General features: G+C 33.7%; 3 protein-coding genes and 1 pseudogene across 10 annotated transcripts; all 4 read left to right on the top strand.

The window, feature by feature from the left end:
* The first annotated feature begins 3693 nt into the window (after nt 1–3693).
* Nucleotides 3694–6256, top strand: LOC106408437 (annotated as a pseudogene).
* Nucleotides 6257–6964: 708 nt separating this feature from the next.
* Nucleotides 6965–9989, top strand: LOC106406955 (transcription factor GTE12). 2 transcript variants are annotated; one of them, XM_013847714.3, is made up of 10 exons: nt 6965–7135; nt 7514–8274; nt 8367–8424; nt 8509–8612; nt 8715–8775; nt 8882–8941; nt 9019–9143; nt 9241–9307; nt 9384–9493; nt 9594–9989. In XM_013847714.3, the coding sequence occupies exons 2-10, from the start codon at nt 7519–7521 to the stop codon at nt 9801–9803; spliced, it is 1551 nt and encodes a 516-aa protein (XP_013703168.1). In that variant the 5' UTR covers nt 6965–7135; nt 7514–7518; the 3' UTR covers nt 9804–9989. The 2 variants fall into 2 exon arrangements, with proteins under 2 accessions (XP_013703168.1, XP_013703169.1); XM_013847715.3 differs by having other exon boundaries at nt 6976–7135; nt 7517–8274.
* Nucleotides 9990–12758: 2769 nt separating this feature from the next.
* On the top strand, nt 12759–14876 carry LOC125575720. The gene is made up of 3 exons (XM_048760255.1): nt 12759–13914; nt 13992–14265; nt 14368–14876. The coding sequence occupies exons 1-3, from the start codon at nt 13750–13752 to the stop codon at nt 14499–14501; spliced, it is 573 nt and encodes a 190-aa protein (XP_048616212.1). The 5' UTR covers nt 12759–13749; the 3' UTR covers nt 14502–14876.
* Nucleotides 14877–15387: 511 nt separating this feature from the next.
* On the top strand, nt 15388–20828 carry LOC106407331. 7 transcript variants are annotated; one of them, XM_013848173.3, is made up of 14 exons: nt 15388–16162; nt 16240–16513; nt 16616–16742; nt 16826–16950; nt 17047–17128; nt 17237–17315; nt 17390–17553; nt 18591–18847; nt 19056–19211; nt 19371–19498; nt 19684–19923; nt 20017–20097; nt 20165–20280; nt 20386–20828. In XM_013848173.3, exons 1-8 carry the CDS (start codon nt 15998–16000, stop codon nt 18604–18606), a joined length of 1032 nt encoding a protein of 343 aa, XP_013703627.2. In that variant the 5' UTR covers nt 15388–15997; the 3' UTR covers nt 18607–18847; nt 19056–19211; nt 19371–19498; nt 19684–19923; nt 20017–20097; nt 20165–20280; nt 20386–20828. The 7 variants fall into 7 exon arrangements, with proteins under 7 accessions (XP_013703627.2, XP_048616193.1, XP_048616189.1 ...); XM_048760236.1 differs by having other exon boundaries at nt 17390–18847; nt 20205–20280; XM_048760232.1 differs by having other exon boundaries at nt 17390–18847.
* The last annotated feature ends 112 nt before the right edge of the window (nt 20829–20940 follow it).

Here is a 20940-nt window from a genome sequence, read left to right as displayed (position 1 = left end):
GTCAGAGACCGAAGATGTCTCGGAAACGTTTCAAGACAGATGAGACGTATCCGCTTGCTTTTAATTTTTTTTATTCTAATAATTCTGAAAATAAATAATTTCTTTATCAGTAGTATCTTCCACTCTTACCTTAATGTCTTTCTCTTTGACTCTCAACCATATCTCACATACGCATGTTTCTTCTTCTTGTCTCTTTCTGATTTTTATGTTTTCAGTTGTTTACGTTTGAATTATATTTCATATACAACTTTCAGATTTTTTCGTTCTCTATGTATTTTTGTATACTAATATGTGATTTCATGTATTTCTGATGATAAACAACATACATACATTTTCTCTGCTTTTTTTATTGGTCTTCACATCTTTAATGATGTTTTATTTTGGGGTTTGTTTTGTTGTTAACGTATGTTTAGTTTTAAATATTATCGTTTTTTTAATTGTTTATTTTAGTATTGGTGGTATAACTAGTAGATGTTTAGCTTATCATGTTGATTTCTAATTGTTTTTTAAACTATTGAATCATATGTGAGAGATTCTAATATTTTGATTTATATGTATTCTTACTTTATATATAGCCGTTTCTATGTCATACCCGTATCTACAAATGTTAAGTTTGACGTTTCATGTCCCCGCTCCCGTCCCACTTTCTGGTCCCCGTCTTGTTCTTGGTGCAGCTTAGATCTTAGGGCTTTTGCTCAGAAGCTCAATAGTACTGGTTTCAACGAAAAGTCTGAGTTTATAAGGTGAACCCGTGACGGCATGACTTAACGGAGAGGGGTTTGGTCAGAGACCGGAGACGTCTCGGAAACGTTTCAAGACAAAGGAGACGTATCCGTTTGATTTTAAACTTTTTTATTCTAATAATTCTGAAAATAATTTTTTTTATTATCAATGGTATCTTCCACTCCTAACTTAATGTATTTCTCTTTGACTCTCAACCATATCTCACATACGCATGTTTCTTCTTTTTGTCTCTTTCTGATTTTTATGTTTTTAGTTGTTTACATTTGAATTAAATTTCATACAACTTTCAATTTTTTTATGTGTTTCTGTATACGAATATGTGATTTCAGGTGTTTATGATGATAAACAACATATATGCCTTTTCTCGGCTTTCTTCTTGTGTCTTCTCATCTTTAATGATGTTTTGTTTTTTTTGCTTTGTGGTTTGCTTTGGTGTTAATGTATGTTTAGTTTTGAATATTATCGTTTGTTTAACTATTTATTTTAATATTGGTGGTATAACCAGTAGATCTTTAGCTTAACATGTTGCTTTCTAACTGTTTTTAAAACTTTTGAATCATATGTGAGAGATTCTAATATTTTGATTTATATGTATTCTTACATTATATATATAGCTGTTTCTATGCCGTACCCGTATCTACAAATTTTAAGTTTGATGTTTCATGTCCCCGCTCCTGTCCCCTCTCCTACCTTAATGTCTTTCTCTTTGACTCTCAACCATATCTCACATGCACATGTTTTTTCTTCTTGTCTCTTTCTGATTTTTATGTTTTCAGTTGTTTACGTTTGAATTATATTTCATATACAACTTTCAGATTTTTTTTCTCTATGGGTTTATGTATACGAATATGTGATTTCATATGTTTCTAATGATAAACAACATACATGCCTTTTCTCTGCTTTTTTCTCGTGTCTTCTCATCTTTAATGGTGTTTTGATTTGTTTTGTGGTTTGTTTTGTTGTTAACATATGTTTAGTTTTGAATATTATTGTTTGTTTAATTGTTAATTTTAACATTGGTGGTATAACTAGTGTAAATTTTGATAAGTAGTGTTTTAACATTTTTATTTTAGTGTATTTGAAAATATTATAGTTATATTCTTTCTATTTTTATTAAATTTAAAAGTTATATAAGATATTATTTAATTTAGTTTTTTTAATTCTTTTAATCTCTTTTGGTATGAATTTTTAATAAAATTTCTGTAATTCATTTGATTAATTATGTGATATATACTTATTTCATAAAAATATTATTATAAAATTCTTTGATTTTAATTTATTAACTCTAACATTTTATTTGTTTAGTATAAAATTAGTTTTTAAAGAATTATTTTATATATTTTTCATAAACAAAATTCCATTGATTTAAATTTCGTAAACCTTTCATATTAGATTCTTATTATTTTATTATTTTTATTTTTAAAAGTATATAATTTATAGTTATATACACAAGATTATGTTTGGTTTAAGTTGATATCAAATATGTTTTAAACAAATAAAATGTTAGACTTAATAAATTGACAGCAAATCAGTTTCATATTTAAAAATTATCAAAGAAGTATATATCACACAATTAGTCAGACGAATTACTAAATGTTTAGTAAAAATTCTTAACAAAACAGATTAAAATAATTAATGTTGGGGTCGAAAATGGTTACGACGAAGTTAACATCCAAATCTCTGCAAATTACAAGTATGAGTATCTTTCCGCGACAAATTGTGCTTGGTCAAAAGAATGTCGCGACTTATGTTCTCGAGATTAAACCTTGTTCAAATCCCGTTTGGATCAAACACAAGCTGTCCCAAGGTAACGGAAACGTATCTAAACCAGCCACGTATAGGTTCGAATATGACGATCGGAACACGGACAAACCAAGCTCAGTCACTACGCAACTACCGCACATGCAAACTGCCCGGTCAATGCGAAGCGACCAAGCTCGAACCGAGCTCGGTCGCTACGTAGCGACCAAGCTCTTCCAAAACGACGATACAACACAAATCCATGCATTCTCGTCTACCCTTCGATGCTGTCTCCCGAAGACCGTAGCGAACCCATTTCATGTTTTCTGCCATTCGAAGTCATCAATAAAACTTTACGATAAAAACCGCGGAAAGTTTGTTTTTATCGAAAGAAGACGTAATAAACGCTTCAAGTCGAAAGACGGCCCAAAGGGACCTAAGACATGACTCGAAGCCCACCTTACGATTTCTTAACCAGCAGTCCGTAAACTGTGGGACGGTTTATGCTTGGTTCGCAAGGAAACATCAATGTCAAGTTTCCGCGAATAAATACGAAATTTTTTAGATAATTACGAAGATCGAGAAAAATGGAATATCTCCATTTTTAGGCTATGACGCCTTAAGGGCAGAAGGGGAAAGGCGTAAACCGACCTAGGAGCGAGTATATAAGGCGTCCAAGGCGAGAGGCATGGGAAGAGAACTTTTTCACAGAAAACTCAGCACTTAGAGCAGTTTAGGAAATTTTCCGTTTTTTGTTGTTTGAGCTGCGACTAAATTAGGTTAAGCCGTCTTAGGGTTGCTAGAACTAGGAATCTCGCCGACAGCTCTCGAGCCCAGGCTTATAACTTGTTGTAACGCAGATTCGTAATAAGACCTACTTTGCTCTCTTTTTACGATCTTATATACTTTGTCGTTGTTATTTCGTGTTCTGATTGCTTAGCGTGTGGTATTAACAGATATCCGGGACCTCTGAGAAATTAGGGCTCTCATACTTTCCTTATTTAAACGAAAATCTACAGTGCAAATTTCGGTTCCCACAATTGAATAAAAAACAAAACAAATTAATAATAGAATTATAAATTTTTAAAAGCCAGTTAAATAAAAATGTTAAAACACTAAAATTAAAATGTTAACACATTACATACAAAAAGTTCATAACAAAACAGATTAATATAAATAAAAATAATACAATTATATAGTTTTAAAGTACACTAAAATAAAAATGTTAAAACACTACTTATCAAAAGATGTTAAAACATATAGATTTTGTAAATAGATTTTGTTAAAAATATTCTTACGCTTTTAAAATGTGGGTCAAAATCTAATTTTAGTTAAATATAGTCGGGTCGGTCATATTTTAATAGTTAAAACAAGATATTTAAACGATCTCTAACATCCACATCAGTTTTTGGATGAATAAATTAAACTCGTGATGTTAACTACATAACATCATAAAGTTAAAGGATTTTGTCATGTATATCAAGTACTTCGTGTGGTTAGGTATACATTAGTTTAGTTTGCATGGTTAACCATGTGATGACCAATACTTCATGTAGCTAGCAATCATTTTTCCTTCATATAGTCGTTTTTATGCCGTACCCGTATCTACAAATTTTTAGTTTGACGTTTCCTGTCCCTGCTCTCGTCCCAGTTTCCGGTCTCCGTCCTTGTCTTGGTGCAATTTAGATCTTAGGGATTTTGCTCAGAAGCTCAATAATATTGGTTTCAACGAAAAGTCTGAGTTTGTAAGGTGAACCCGTGACGGCATGACTTAACGGAGAGAGGTTTGGCCAGAGACCTGAGACGTCTAAAAAACGTGTCAATAAAAAGGAAATGTATCCGTTTGCTTTTAATTTTTTTTTATTCTAATAATTCTGAAAATAAATAAGTTATTTATCAATAGTATCTTCCACGCATACCTTAGTGTCTTTCTCTTCGACTCTCAACCATATATCACATGCGCATGTTTTTTCTTCTTGTCTCTTTCTGGTCTTTATGTTTTCAGTTGCTTACGTTTGAATTATGATTCATATACAACTTTCAGATTTTTTCTCTCTATGTGTTTCTGTATTCGAATATGTGATTTCATGTGTTTCTGATAATAAACAACATATATGTCTTTTCTATGCTTTATTCTTGTGTCTTTTCATCTTTAATGGTGTTTTGTTTTGTGTTTTGTTTTGTGTGGTTAATGTATGTTTAGTTTTGAATATTATCGTTTGTTTAATTGTTTATTTTAATATTGGTGGTATAACTAGTAGATGTTTAGCTTATCATGTTGTTTTTAAACTGTTTTTAAAACTGTTGAATCATATATGAGAGATTCTAATATTTTGATTTATACGTATTCTTATATTATATATAGCCGTTTCTATCCCGTACCCGTATCTACAAATTTTAAGTTTGAAGTTTCCTATTCCTGCTCCTGTCCCCGCTCCCGTCCTAGTTTCCGGTCCCCGTCCTGGTCTTGGTGCAACTTAGATCTTAGGGCTTTTGCTCATAAGCTCAATAATACTAATTTCAACGAAAAATCTGAGTTTTTGTATACTCTCGATGACATTCCTCATCCACCAAATAAGGATAACACATTCCTAGTGCTTAACCGTTTTTGAACTTTTGATCCATAAAGTTTTATGACAATGGTAAAACACTCATACGTTCTTCGATTGGTCAAAACCAAGAATGCGAAATGATCTTTTATAATGTCACGATGAAATCTCTAATATTTAAGAGACAGTTTTAGCTTATTGAGGAGACGACACGTGAGAAATGTGAATGATGTTGGTGAGCTTGATAACATCACTTATTCAACTATCACCACTTGTTAAAAAGGTGCAATCTTTACCACAAAGCGATTGAATGGTTCGAGAGGATGTATAAAAAAGGTTTGATGCCTGCAGATGGGGTTGGAGATCTGATGATATAGTGTTCTCTGTGTTGGGGAATATGTTTGGTGAGCTGGGATTATGTGTGTTTTGAAAGAGATGAGAGATATAGTTCTGAATCCTAATGTGGTTGTGTATTGTATAATAATTTGCTGGAACTTGGAAGCTATGGGAAGAGCTGGGAAACGGGGTTTAGGGTAAGAGTTTGTTTCCTGAGATGGTTGGGTCGGGTTTAACTCCAAATGAGAAGACATTTGACCGCTCCATTGAAGGTTTATGGAAAAGCAATGTGGGCTAAAGGTACTCTTTAGTTGTGAGAAGATTTCATTTTGTACAACACATTGTTGAATATATGTGTTGTTATTGGTGCGGAGGAAGAAGTATAAAGGTTGTTTGATGATATAAAGAAGTCTGGGTAGTGTAAACATGATAGTATTAGTTACACAGTTATGTTAAATATATACGGGAGTGGTGGAAAAGTAGAAAATATGTAATTGTTTAGATGTTAGAAGTTGGGGTTCAAGTTAATGTGATAAGATGCACTTGTTTGGTTCAATGCTTAGGAAAAACTAAAAGGAGAGATGATTTGGTTTATGTGTCCATTCAAAGAAGAATTAAACCTGATGATAGGTGTGAGTGTGTTATTTAGATTACAGCCTTGTTATGTGAGAGTAATGAAGATGCTGAAAAGGTTATGAATTGTTTAGTGCGAACTAATTGGAACTGAATTTAATTTAGTTTTATTAGTTGATATAAACATTAATTACGATATTTTATTATCTTGATAAAGACAACAAATTTCCTTTTAAAATATAATGTACGTCTAACATTTTATAATTTAAAATTTGAATCTATATCGATTACTATAATTTTTTTCCTGAACTTAGCTTAATATAATCTTTTATTGGTTAGTTTTTTTTGTAATAAAAAATAGGGCAATTGTCAATAATAGCACATTTTGAGTTTTTGTCTCAAAAATGGCACTAAATGGAGAAATTCACAAAATAACAAACAAAAATAAATAAAAACAAATAAAATAAAAAATAAAAAATGAAAAAAAAAGAATTTTTTTATAGTTTCAGATTCGAAATTTTTTATAATTTTTTTTTGAAATATTTTTTTTTTGAATTTTCTTTTTCAAATTTTCTTTTTATAATTCAAAAATACTTTTTGAAACTGTTTTTTATAATTTTATTTTTAATTTTTTACTATTTATTTTATAAAATTTTAAACCCTAATTCCAAAACCTCACCTCTTAACTCTAAACCCTAAAGTTTGAATTAATTAACCCAAGGGGTATAAGTGTATATTTATCTCTTTAATGAAACATATTTTTGTGACTTTAAACCTTGAATGCTAGTTTGAGAACAAAACTTGGTTTGGTGCTATCCTAGTCTTTTCCTCTAAAAAATACATAACTGGAAAGAATATTTTCATAATGTAGACTGAACATCATTTATTAATTATTACAAAAAGGAAATTTTCTCCTCTGGAGGTTACTTTTTAAATGCGAGATAATAACAATTATTTTGTGGTGTGTTCAATGTGTTGTGTTGTGTTATTTTGACGTGGTTTAATCGATTAATTAAAGGTTAACCTTTTTCTTTTGCGCACAAAGGGTTAACAATGCACGTTTATTTAATCCACCCTATAAAAGCCTCACTTGGAAAGAAAAGAAAAGGTTAATGTTCGTCATCACTCTGCTTTACGCCGACTGCACTCTCTCATAATCGCTCCTTCCTTCGTTCGATCAATTCTTTCCCCAGGTAAGAGCTCTCTCTCTCTCTCTCTCTCTCTCTCTCTCTCTCTCTCTCTCTCTCTCTCTCTCTCTCTCTCTCTCTCTCTAATCATTGCTCTTCTCGGATTCGTCATTAAATTTCGTTTCGAAGCGTAATGTTTTCATCTCAATCGTATCGATTTCGATAAACCCTAATTAGTCGGAGTTTGCTTGTGTATCCAATTGTTGAATCGAGTTGATCGTCTTGACGTAAAAACCCTAATTTTCGAGTTTTGTGCAGCCGCACTTATAAACCCTAATCGCTCTTTTCAGAATCGTTCTTTGCTTGGGTATCTAATCGTTGAATCGAATTTGAATTTGAATCGATTCTGAAACTGGTTTTGATTTTATGTGTATTCGAATCAAGAAGCAATGGTTGGAATAACCAAACTGAGGATAAAGTTTGGCCCTGAAGGCTCCGTCAAAGCTTTCCAAACGTTTAACAACTGCACTAACGCTAAGAGCACTGAGAATAAACCCATCGGTAAAGAAGAAGAAGATGTTCAGTCAAGGAAGCGTGGACCTGAGGAGCTAGAGGAGGTTCAGGCTCACAAGAAGCAGAAGCTGAACCGTGTTTTGTCTAGTCAGTGTCTTAACCTCTTGAAATCTTTGAGAGGGCACGAGTTTGGGTGGCTGTTTGGCGAGCCTGTGGATCCTGTTAAGCTCAACATTCCTGATTACTTCTCTGTGATATCGAAGCCCATGGATCTTGGCACTATCAGTTCCAAGCTTTTGAAGAATGTTTACAGCAGTGCGGATGAGTTTGCGGCCGATGTCAGGTTGACTTTTGACAATGCGTTGAGGTATAATCCTCCGGAGAATTTTGTTCATGATGTGGCGAAGGAGCTTCTGGAGATTTTTGAGGCGAGATGGGAATCGCTTAGGAAGAAAAAGGTTTCGGATTTACACGGGGAGAAAGTTACAGAAGGTTCTAGAAGGCAGCCGGTTGAAGTGGGTTGGGTTAGACAGAGCAGCCCTGAAACGTCAGCATCCTCTGGGAGGTTCTCTGCGGAATTGCCAAAACGGGCGAAAGAGATGTCTCAAAAGGTTCCTCCTTTGTTAAAATCTGTGACAAAGCTGAGCAAAAAGGATACTCCTGTTGTCACACAGACGACTTTAGCAACCAAGGTATGGTATATGATCAGAATGATAGACTTGTTACTGTGATTATGGGTAATTTTTTTGGATTGAAACGATTGACATATGTTTGATATTTTCAGTTGAGGATTAAGAAATTCGAGCAGGGTCTTGGTTCGACTGTGGAAAACCCAAGCAAAGGTATTTACGTGTGGAAATTTTACTTTTTTTAATAAGTGGGTTCTCAACAGTCGTATTGTATAACTGTATATGCATATTATGCAGGTTCAACCCCAACTTCATCCTGCAGATGTAGTTCATGTGGTAGGATAACTTGCATATGCCTCAAGTCCTGTAACTCATCTGGAAGTGAAGTTTCTACACTGACGGTATAAGCAGATTATTGCTTTATCTTTGATGGATTTGAGTTTCCTCTTGTTCTTTTCATTGGCAAAAGGAATTCAGATTTCTGATACTCTTGTGGGAAACAGGATAATCTGGTAAAGGACAATTCATGTTCACAGGCGAGCGAGTCAGATCCTCATTCCAATGGTGAGGAATCTTAAGCTCTTTCTTTCACCTTTCTTTTTTCATTTAAACGCCTCTTGATTCTATTTCTGTTATAACATTGTATATACTTGTTTTGTTTCTTTTTTAGGGTCTATAAGCTCAAAGAATGATTGTGTCAGTTCTCAGCTTGATACACCTTTGGATAATGGCAAGTTATCATTCCTCTCTTATGGTCTATGGGATTCCTATAGTATGGTTTCTTAGGATCTCTCTCTGATTCTACAGAGTTGAAAAAGCCATTACCTCCTATGCCTCCGTTGCCACCTGAGAAGGCTATTCGTGCTGCAATACTCAAGTGTCAGTTTGCAGAGACCATCCTGAAAGCTAAACACAGAAAAGTCCTTGACAAGGTATCATCATTACTTTCTTGATTCCAACTACAAAGAAAGAGAGACTTTCACAGCTTTTGTTTCACTAAAAATTGCTATGTTGCTGTGTTGTTCTCAGAGTAACAAATCTGATCTAATTAGAATACAGATAGAAAAGGAACAGATGGAGAAAACTCAACGTGAAGGTACATGTTCTAATGAAAGTAAGAAACTCTCAAACTTTTCGGTTTTCTCGCCTGTTGACGTTTAAAATATTTGCAGAGAAAGCTAGAATTGAAGCAGAGATAGCAGCCGCTAAGCTTGCTACAAGAATGAGAGCAGAAGCCGAGTTGAAAGAGAAACGTGAGAGAGAACGGCTTAAGCTAGAAAAGGTATTTGTCAGAATTTTAGAAACTCCTTTTCACAGTTTCTTGAAAAACCATTTTAGCGGATGGAAGAAACCAAGATTCTAATTTCTATAAATGTTTACAGATGGTCAAAGAAGTTGACTTAGAAGAGAATAACGCCTCGAAGTTTAACGAGAATATGATTAATCTCTGTGGTAGCTGTGATCCGACAAGAACTTGGTTACCTGAGTTGGGTCTGTTTTTAAGAAACGATGATGATGATTCGGATGAGGACGACTCGGAGGTTTTTGATGCTATGAGAATCGACGATCTTGAGGAGGGAGAGATCTTGTAATTTCTCCAATAGAAACCTCTTTTGGTTGTAATTTTTGACCAGAACAAAGGTTATAATGACCTGAACTTTCTTAATATATGAAAACTAGATGTTGGTTGCTCGTAGATATATGAGATTTTTTCTTGTATTTTTCACAATCTTTATGTAAAAGATTGCTAGTAGATATATGAGATATTTTCTTGTATTTTTCACAATCTCTACTAATAAAATGGAGCTTTTGAGGCTCCATAGGGCGTTCACATCAGCGAAAAAAACAGCTTTTTTTTTGATGACACGTGGCAAATTAAAACCCAAAAGTAAAAAAAACAAATTTACGCAGATCTTCTTCGAAATTTAGAGAGACATCAGAGTATAGATTCATAGTTAAATAGATTCTTCTTCTTTTTCATTTTCATCGGTGACCTGATTGAGAGAAACATCGGAATATAGATTCTTTTTCTTCTTCTTCTTCGCAATTTCAAAACCCTCTATGTCCGCCGAGGAAGACGCCACCGTTACGGAGCCACTGGATCTGATTCGATTGAGCGTACATTCACGCCTGAAGATCCTCAAGAACAAAAAATGAAATTCAGATTAAACAGCTGAGGCGAGAGTTAGCTCAATTGCTCGAAGCTGGGAACAGCTTTACAAATGGTGAATTCACGCCTGAAGATCCTGAAGAACAAAAAGGAGATTCAGATTAAACAGCTGAGGCAAGAGTTAGCTCAATTGCTCGAAGCTGGGAACAACCCTAAGATATAATTCGGGTAAGAACAACTTCAATCTTTGTTTCAATCATGTTGTGTATTGATCACATTGTCAATGTATCCACACTACTTTTGGTTTCACTCATGTTGTTTGTTGATGAGATGTGAATGTGGTTTTGTTATGTTTCTCTTTCTATCTCTCAGGTGGAAGAGAAGACAGTGGCTACCTATGAACTCATTGGCATCTACTGCGAACTCATTGTTGTTCTTTAGGTGTTATTGGTTCTCAAAAGTAAGCACAAGTTTGCTCCTTTTTGGTGAACATTATTATAAAGTCTTTGTTTTTTGTTCTGTGTATAATGTGCTAATCGTTGTGATCAATACTTACAGAAACTGCCCCATTGATCTAAAATGAGCGGTTGCGAGCGTCTTATTCAACTTCCCAGAGGTTATCATATGTCCCTGAGCTCTCAGAAATCGTTAAACAATTCAAGACCAAGCACGGGAAGGATTTTCCTACGTCTGCTATTGAGCTTCGTCCAGATTCTGGTGTGAGCCGCCTGGTAAGTGGTTGCATCCTGTTCCTGGTGTTGATTTTGTCCTTAAAAACTCAGGATTAACCATATAATATTTGATCATGTTTGATATTTATGAATATATAATATATGATAAATATTTGAGTAATTGCATTCCATATACACAGAATAAAGTATATTTAGCTATGTGGTATGTGTACTGTTTCTTTTTAAAATATACCCGTCATACCCTTATCTCTACACATGCAGCCTACTCCAGCTATATGATATAAATAATATTATATTTCTTTTCTCAGACATAAGATATGTATTAAACCAACACGTGTTTACATTGTTTTGCTTTTCGTTTTCAAGAGTCATCTTCCCCCAGATTTTCTCTCTTACGATTATTATTTTTCTCACTTTCTTTGATTTTTCCAGAGAATCATCTTTCAAGCTCTCTCTTTTTTCCCAGATTCATCTCTTTTGTAATCTTTCTCTTCAACTCTTGTTTTATGCGTGTCTCTCTACTTTCACAAATTTTCATCTCTGCATCTTCTAGAGTTCGAAAATGTTTCGGTGTACGGCGCCTTCGCCTGAGCTAGAGCATGTTCCCCCCGTTCCGGATCTCGAGCCACATGACGGAATAGCACTGGCCGCGTGTACAGGAGACCCAGAGACGTCTCTGATTGTAGAGAGGCTTTGGTATCGGCGGATCTGTTAAAAGGGATGGCGGTTCCCTTAGACTGTTTCTCGTCAGTCTTGATCCTTTCTACTCCGCCATGACGGATGAGGTCGTACGTGGAAGCTCGGACCCATGAGAAGGCGAGGATCTTGCGTAGATGCGGTGGTGACGCCTGTGTTTGTGGTCGTGGGGCGCCTTTGGGTGGGTTCTCTTTGACGGGGACTGAGGCGAATTGGGCTTGGACACCCCCATGAAGCTCTGGAAACCCGATTGAAAAACCGTTGTATTCACCGGAGGGGAAGCTAGCTTCCGGAGCCTTCTTTCCCATGACCTCTTTTCATGCTGCTGATGTTTTATGCTTGTAGATTTCTTGTCCTTCTTGTTGTAACCTAGCCTTTACTGTTTCTCCGGCACACAGGCACTGGTTACACTGTTCTGATTTGCCCAGTTGGGAAGTTTAATGAATTTATTTGAAAAAGAAGAAGTTAAGTGATCTTATCTTCGTAAAATTGATGGATTATGTCATAAGTATATGTAGTTGTAAATTTTGTTATCATAGGTTAGTACTAAATATATCTGGATGTCAACATTTTATCCAATTGATGCCAAAGTCAGATCAAAAGAACCATGTTCTGTTAAAATATTTTTGGTCTTATAGACAAAGATTTAAGTGAATTAAAATCTGATATCACATCTGACAGCTGCTGTTTTTAAAAGAGAGATTACACAAGACGAAAGGGAGACACTCGTAATTTTCACAGTCCTCGCGTTACCAGACATGCAAATATAATAAATTTTTGCTACTTACCTAATTATTTTCCATTCTATGTATATTAAGCCAAATAGCCCTAAATATTATATATATGTATTTTAAATATCAAACATAATATTTGAAATAATTTATTTTACACATAAACATCAAACATTTATCTTAAAATGTAAAAAACGATAAGAGAAAAAGACCAAAATAGCACTAAATCAAGTTTTTGTTCCCAAACTAGCACTCAAGGTCAAAAGTCGCAAAAATAGCACTTAAGGGGTGGGGTTTAGGGTTTAGAATTTAGGGTTTAGGGTTTAGAGTTTAGGTTTTAGGGTTTAGAGTTGAGAATTGAGGTTTTGGAGATAAGATTTCAAATTTTGAAAAATAAAAAAATTTAAATTTTTCAAAAGATAAAATGCTATTTTGGTCATTTTAGTTTTTGAGTGCTATTTATGTGATATAAACTTAGAAATGTGCTATTTTGGAGATTTGCCCAAACGATAATGAGTAATATACAATATAAGAAATTTATATATGTAATATAAGTTAAAATAAATAATTAGTAAATATTCAATTTATAAAATGGAAATACTACATTAAAACAATTATCTTAAAATGTAAAAAAACGACAATAAGTAATATACAATATAAGAAATGTATATATACAATAATATAAAAAAACAACAATAAGTAATATACAATGGGTCCGATTGGTAATGGCCGTAGCTTTAAATATTTTGTTGTAGAAAAAAATCTGTAAACTTTTTGATGTGGCTTTAGATTTTATTGTTGTAGAATTTTATTGAAGCACTAAAAAATTGTTTTGGATATTTGGCTCTGCAGAGCATTTGTACAGCTGTAGGTTATTTTAAGAGCTGTGGTTTCAAAAAAAAATTTAAAGCTTGATTGCTCTGAATTTGGTGCTGTAGAAATAAATAGGGTTGTGGACAGCACCTACAGCAACTACCAATCACTCCCAATATAAGAAATGTATATATACAATATAAGAGAAAATAATAAGTAAATATACATTTTAGAAAATATAAATTCTACATTAAACATCTATCTTAAAATGAAAAAAATAAATAAAAGGTAATATACAATATAATAAATGGAAATATACAATATAAGAAAAAAAGAGCAAATATACAATTTTAAAAAATGGAAATACTACATCAAACAGTAAAACGAAAATGTATAAATTTACATCAAGCACGTCTCTATAAAACCCATTGTATCAACACCATCAACCTCACACCCATCAAAGAAGACTCCAAAGAAATCCAGCAAAGAAAAGACAATGGCTCCTCCCACAACCCTCGCTGTCCCAACAACGTTTGACGACCTCGAAGGAGATTTCTGTAACAAGGAAGTTTTTGTCAGGCTGATTCGTTGCTGGGAAGCCCGAAACTTCAAAAAGGCGAACATACTCATGGGAGTTGAGTTGCTCCTCATAGACTCAAAGGTATTCTCTCAACTTAAACTACCATACTTTTATTGTTAACATTCATTACTAACTCTTGCGTAATGAAACCACCACAGTCAACAACCATTCAGGGGTTTATCTCCACACACTTCCTTCCCCGCTTCAAAGAGGACCTGAAACCCAACACAATTTACAAGCTCAACGGGTTCAGCATCAGACTTTCCAAATCAGTTTACAGAGTCTCACCACATAAGCACGGGATCAGCTTCAACAACAAGACAACCTTCACTCCTGTTCATGAAGTGGACTACCAGATTGATTCTCAGCACTTTCGTATACGAGATCTCCAAGCGTTCACCGACATTGTCGATAAACACACAGATCTTCTCGGTGAACACTTTTTTCTCTCTAAACATTATAAATCTTTAACTCTAATGATTTATTTAGACCAGATTGATTCTCAGCACTTTAACATTTTTAACTCCCTGACAGATATCATTGGCTTTTTGCGAGTCATCAATGGGGACAACTTAGACACTCAGACACCCATGGCTACTGCCCCAGCACCTGCTGGTGAAAGATCAAAGGATATGGTCTTCTTGCATGTGCAACTTGAAGTAGTTTGATGAAGCTTTAATAAAATGGAAAGAGTACATTAAATATTAAACATCTATCTTAAAATGTAAAATATAGATATTAAGTAAATAGAAAGTATAAGAAAAAGAAATACACAACTTAAAAACAATGAAAAAAATATATTAAGATTTAAACATCTATATATTGATAAAAATTTTCTAAAAGCATATTCATATATCAACGAAAAGTCTCGTTATGCTAATTTCTTGCATCTCCTTCCAATAGTTTCTTTCAACCTAAAATACAAAACCTTTCTCTCATACCACCATCATATGATAAATATTATATATATGTATTTTAAATATCAAACATAATATTTGAAATAATTTATTTTACACATAAACATCAAACATTTATCTTAAAATGTAAAAAACGATAAGAGAAAAAGACCAAAATAGCACTAAATCAAGTTTTTGTTCCGAAACTAGCACTCAAGGTCAAAAGTCGCAAAAATAGCACTTAAGGGGTGGGGTTTAGGGTTTAGAATTTAGGGTTTAGGGTTTAGAGTTTAGGTTTTAAGGTTTAGAGTTGAGAATTGAGGTTTTGGAGATAAGATTTCAAATTTTGAAAAATAAAAAAATTTAAATTTTTCAAAAGATAAAATGCTATTTTGGTCATTTTAGTTTTTGAGTGCTATTTCTGTGATATAAACTTAGAAATGTGCTATTTTGGAGATTTGCCCAAACGATAATGAGTAATATACAATATAAGAAATTTATATATGTAATATAAGTTAAAATAAATAATTAGTAAATATTCAATTTATAAAATGGAAATACTACATTAAACAATTATCTTAAAATGTAAAAAAACGACAATAAGTAATATACAATATAAGAAATGTATATATACAATAATATAAAAAAACAACAATAAGTAATATACAATGGGTCCGATTGGTAATGGCCGTAGCTTTAAATATTTTGTTGTAGAAAAAAATCTGTAAACTTTTTGATGTGGCTTTAGATTTTATTGTTGTAGAATTTTATTGAAGCACTAAAAAATTGCTTTGGATATTTGGCTCTGCAGAGCATTTGTACAGCTGTAGGTTATTTTAAGAGCTGTGGTTTCAAAAAAAAATTTAAAGCTTGATTGCTCTAAATTTGGTGCTGTAGAAATAAATAGGGTTGTGGACAGCACCTACAGCAACTACCAATCACCCCCAATATAAGAAATGTATATATACAATATAAGAGAAAATAATAAGTAAATATACATTTTAGAAAATATAAATTCTACATTAAACATCTATCTTAAAATGAAAAAAATAAATAAAAGGTAATATACAATATAATAAATGGAAATATACAATATAAGAAAAAAAGAGCAAATATACAATTTTAAAAAATGGAAATACTACATCAAACAGTAAAAGGAAAATGTATAAATTTACATCAAGCACGTCTCTATAAAACCCATTGTATCAACACCATCAACCTCACACCCATCAAAGAAGACTCCAAAGAAATCCAGCAAAGAAAAGACAATGGCTCCTCCCACAACCCTCGCTGTCCCAACAACGTTTGACGACCTCGAAGGAGATTTCTGTAACAAGGAAGTTTTTGTCAGGCTGATTCATTGCTGGGAAGCCCGACACTTCAAAAAGGCGAACATACTCATGGGAGTTGAGTTGCTCCTCATAGACTCAAAGGTATTCTCTAAACTTAAACTACCATACTTTTATTGTTAACATTCATTACTAACTCTTGCGTAATGAAACCACCACAGTCAACAACCATTCAGGGGTTTATCTCCACACACTTCCTTCCCCGCTTCAAAGAGGACCTGAAACCCAACACAATTTACAAGCTCAACGGGTTCAGCATCAGACTTTCCAAATCAGTTTACAGAGTCTCACCACATAAGCACGGGATCAGCTTCAACAACAAGACAACCTTCACTCCTGTTCATGAAGTGGACTACCAGATTGATTCTCAGCACTTTCGTATACGAGATCTCCAAGCGTTCACCGACATTGTCGATAAACACACAGATCTTCTCGGTGAACACTTTTTTCTCTCTAAACATTATAAATCTTTAACTCTAATGATTTATTTAGACCAGATTGATTCTCAGCACTTTAACATTTTTAACTCCCTGACAGATATCATTGGCTTTTTGCGAGTCATCAATGGGGACAACTTAGACACTCAGACACCCATGGCTACTGCCCCAGCACCTGCTGGTGAAAGATCAAAGGATATGGTCTTCTTGCATGTGCAACTTGAAGAGTAAGACCAAACTAATACCAAACGTATTTATTTAAGCGTCTAATAGATTTGGTGTTAAATACCTTGCTATTTTTAATTAACAGCGGCGAGACAGCTCGTGTTTATCTGTGGGACAAAATTGCTGCTGTTTTCCGAAGTAGATGGAATGATAGCAAGACAAAACCGTCAGTAATCTTGCTCACCACTCTCAATTCAAAAACACTTGGAGGTTTGTCCATTTTCCTCTTTTTGTTTCATAAAGACATATATTAATTAAATTTCGTGTGTGTATCACTATCAATATCAATTACTGTCCACTTCTCAGGTGTTGTTACCCTAAGCTCCACAGCCTCCACACGCCTCTTCTTTGACTCGGACATCATTGATACAGAAAAATTATTATCAAGGTAGTTGTGAATCAACCCCTCTCTTATTGCAAAGCTATCATGTCTCATATTCAAACATGTTCGACCTATGTTTGAAGCTGATGGAAAAATCCCACCAACTGTCAACAGCTCTTCCGCTGCAGTTACTAAAGTGGAGACAGTGACATTGAAAGAAATTCACAAATTCTTAGAAAATGAGTCACCACAGGTCTGGCCTTGCTCGCAAACCTTTAAATTTTTTCTTTATTAATTCTTAGTATTTACACCCATCTAAACATTCAGGTCGCTAACTTCATTTGCACTGCAACAATAACGGATGTCATGGAAGAATATGGTTGGTACTTCATCTCCTGCACCGCCTGCAAGTCTCAACTTGAAAGGTCAGAAACAACTTTCATTTGCCCTAACTTCAAGTGCAAGAAACCAAACACTGTCGGGCTCATCAGGTCAGTTTCATTTAAAAACAAAAACAGAGAACATATGCTAACGCACATAAAATTTAATAAATAAGATAATATCAAATATTTATGTGGATTATACATTTAATTATCATAATATTTTCCAAACTTTTTATTATTAGTTATATAAATATTGTAAAACTATTTATTAAAATTATTATGACTATTGATTATTAATTATGCTTATCGTACGTTTACATTAATTAATCATTTACCATAACAAACTAAAAATATTTTAAAATATAATAGATAAGTTTAAAAATATAACAGATAAGTAAAGCTACTAACTAAAAACAATTAAAACATAATAATAAGTAAAATTACTAAGTAAAATTATTTAAAATTTTTATAAATAAAAAAAACCCTAAAACTATGGAGAAAGTGACACATAAGTTAAATTACTTCATAAATAAAACTACTAATAAATAAAAAATTAAAACATAATAACAAGTAAGATTACTAAGTAAAATTATTTGAAATATTTAAAATTTTAAATTATTTATAATTTTGACAAATAAACGAAAACACCTAAAATTATGAAGAAGCTAAAACATAAGCCAAATCACTTCATAAATAATAGTATAGATAGATATATATATGTATCATAACCTAAATATAAATAATTTAACAAGTTAAATTATAAAAAGATAAAAATCCCGGGCTACGTTAACCCCTAGTCTTTATGTAAAAAGTTTGCTAGACAAGAAACCCGACTTTGTCATGTCTTTTCTTGAGTAACTTCAGAGAGATGAAATTATTGTAAATGCAATTTCATGGATGAAGAACACACATGATCAATGACTTGATATTTTATTCTTTTTGTACTTTGTATTAACGTATATTTCATACTGCACTAAACAAAATTTATAAAGCTATCTATCTATAATAATAAACGAGACTTCTCTCCCTTCTCGTGCTGCTACTTTAGCATTGAGCATGGGGCAAAATATTGTTTAGTGGGCTTGATGTTTAAAACCGTTTAATGTAATAGGCTCAACTCTTTTATAAACATGTGCATATGTCAGAGACTCAGAGTCCTAGAACAAAGCCGCGGATGTCGATGATTTTTGTCCGAATGTCTTCTCTTTGTGAAACGCTCACGGTCCCGCTTCTCATCCTCATTGATGCTTCTGAGAAACATCTGCAGTTATGGCATTCATTCAGTCTTGAGTTGCTATGCCTCCTTAGTTCATGTTCAATGCATCGATCTCATCGTCTTTTATAAGATACAATCTTTCTAGACTCCCTCTTGCTACCGTCCAGTCTCCCTTCGAGATGCCAGGTTTGTACATGGAGATTTTCTTTTGATCTTCTCTAGAGATTTATAGGTAAATTTTCTCATTGGGTCATTTGATTTAAATGCATAGATGAAAAAAAAAAAAGAATCTTTAGAATTCTATATTCTGGGTATAGAAAAGGAATTTGTTATTTGAACTCTCTTTGTGTATATTTATTAAAAAAGTCAGATTTTTTTTGTCTGATGTACACAGTCAGTGGATCGAGAACTACGAGTTTATCTTTTGGGCACTCATATCCCATGGGAAGATGTATTTCCGCAGATATCTCCATTGAAAAGAGCCTCACGTCAATAGAACATCTATGACATTCTCGCGGATCATTGAATTCTGTCACAACCTCCCTCTTGCGTAAGTATCATCTATCTATCACTCTATCAGTTATTTATAATCATATATTTTCAATACTTTTATCATTTGCTCATGATCATATATTATTGTTTGGCATGAGAAACTATGCGTATGAGTTGTTTAATAGATTGTCGCTAATAGCTTCGTCTTCTGAAACAGTTGCAGATTTTGACCTCACTGCAACTCTTCATCATAAAAAAAGATTACCGCAAGCATGAAGTCCAATATCTAATCGTGCAACAACCATTGAAGAATCAGTTTCATTTACTACAAGAAACAGTCCTTAGGTGACTCGATCTCTTTCCTTCTCTCATTGCTGCAAATATGTTTCCTTCTCTTGAAACGACTTCTTCACCTAGACTAAAAGAGTTCTCAACATCAGTGCCTTATTTGACTAAATATCTATGTCTTTGCTTAATGATCTAGAGCAGGTTTGGACAAACATAAAATTTAGTCGTTCACTTTGTCTTAGGTGATTTGGCAAGGAAGAGTCTAAGACTCACGGTTCAGAGATGGAGAGCTAAGAAACAGAGGATGCACCATTGACACCAGAAGATAATCATTCACTTCTTTTAGCTTTATAAACAGAGTCTAAGACTCACGGTTCAGAGAGAAGCGATATATCACAGCGATATAATCATTCACTTCTTCACTCCCGGTTTACTCCACCGGAGCTTTTACTCTCGATGTTATGTAGCTTCTTGACGCGAAGGTACGTTCTACTTATTAGTTAATTTCAACATTTGGTCTGACCTCTTGCTTTATGTGAGTGACATTTTATTTTGAGTAGTCTATTGTTTCTCAGATGATGGTGATTCAGTCATCAGTAAGCGTACACCGGCTTAACAAGTAATGGAACTAGCCAACACGAACACTCATTTACGAGGTCAGATTTAAATCCAAAATCTAATAAGTTTGATAATCCTTATTTGATTTCTCACTTACTAGCTTAGGCTTAGCGTGGATATTTTCCAATATATATTGTTGGGCAAGTAAGGGGCATTAGGACTACTTACAATGAAGCGACTAAAAGTACACAACGTATGATGATCACCCTGAGCATAGAAAGGTATAAGCTAATAACGTACGCATTTATTTTATTTTTAAGTAATGCTTACGGGGGAAGGTTTCAAAATCTCTACATGTCTTAAAGATTTTTTTCTTGTCTTCTTAGGCACTCAAATATATGCCCAAGTGTTTTTGACGGAATGGCTAAGCTCCTTGATAAAAACCTGCTGCTTAGCGGTGATGTACTTGATTGAGATCACTCCTGTGAAAAATGGTGACTGTGGGAAATGATGATGTTGAAGGTGGAGAAAGTGAGGCCACAGCTTCAACTCACACCTCTGTTGAAGGAAGGGAGACAAGCGAGGAGGCAACTGTGAAGGAAGATGGGTAGTCCGGCAAGTAGGTACAGTGTGAGTAACATCCAAAGCACAATGGGAGATCAAGTTACAGGACAGGAGTGCGTTTAAGTTGCATTAGTTTCTAAATTACATCTCCAACAGTATGAAATCTGAGTACTTCCAAGCTTATAGCTATTTTGTTTTGCTTTTTATTTTCAAAATGTTAACCTCCACAGTCCTTTTGGACTAAGCAAATATTAAGATCCTGATCCTCAACCCTTTTCCAATTACTAACAAAGCTCAATCAAATATTAAGCATTAAGTAAAATATGGATTAATGCGAAGCATGACAATTTACATGCTACTTATAAACTACATTACGA

The sequence above is a fragment of the Brassica napus genome, chromosome A2 (assembly GCF_020379485.1).
Source record: "Brassica napus cultivar Da-Ae chromosome A2, Da-Ae, whole genome shotgun sequence".
Taxonomy (NCBI): domain Eukaryota; kingdom Viridiplantae; phylum Streptophyta; class Magnoliopsida; order Brassicales; family Brassicaceae; genus Brassica; species Brassica napus.
The sequence above is the reverse complement of the archived record's forward strand: the minus strand, read 5'-3'. Positions and strand labels throughout refer to the sequence as shown.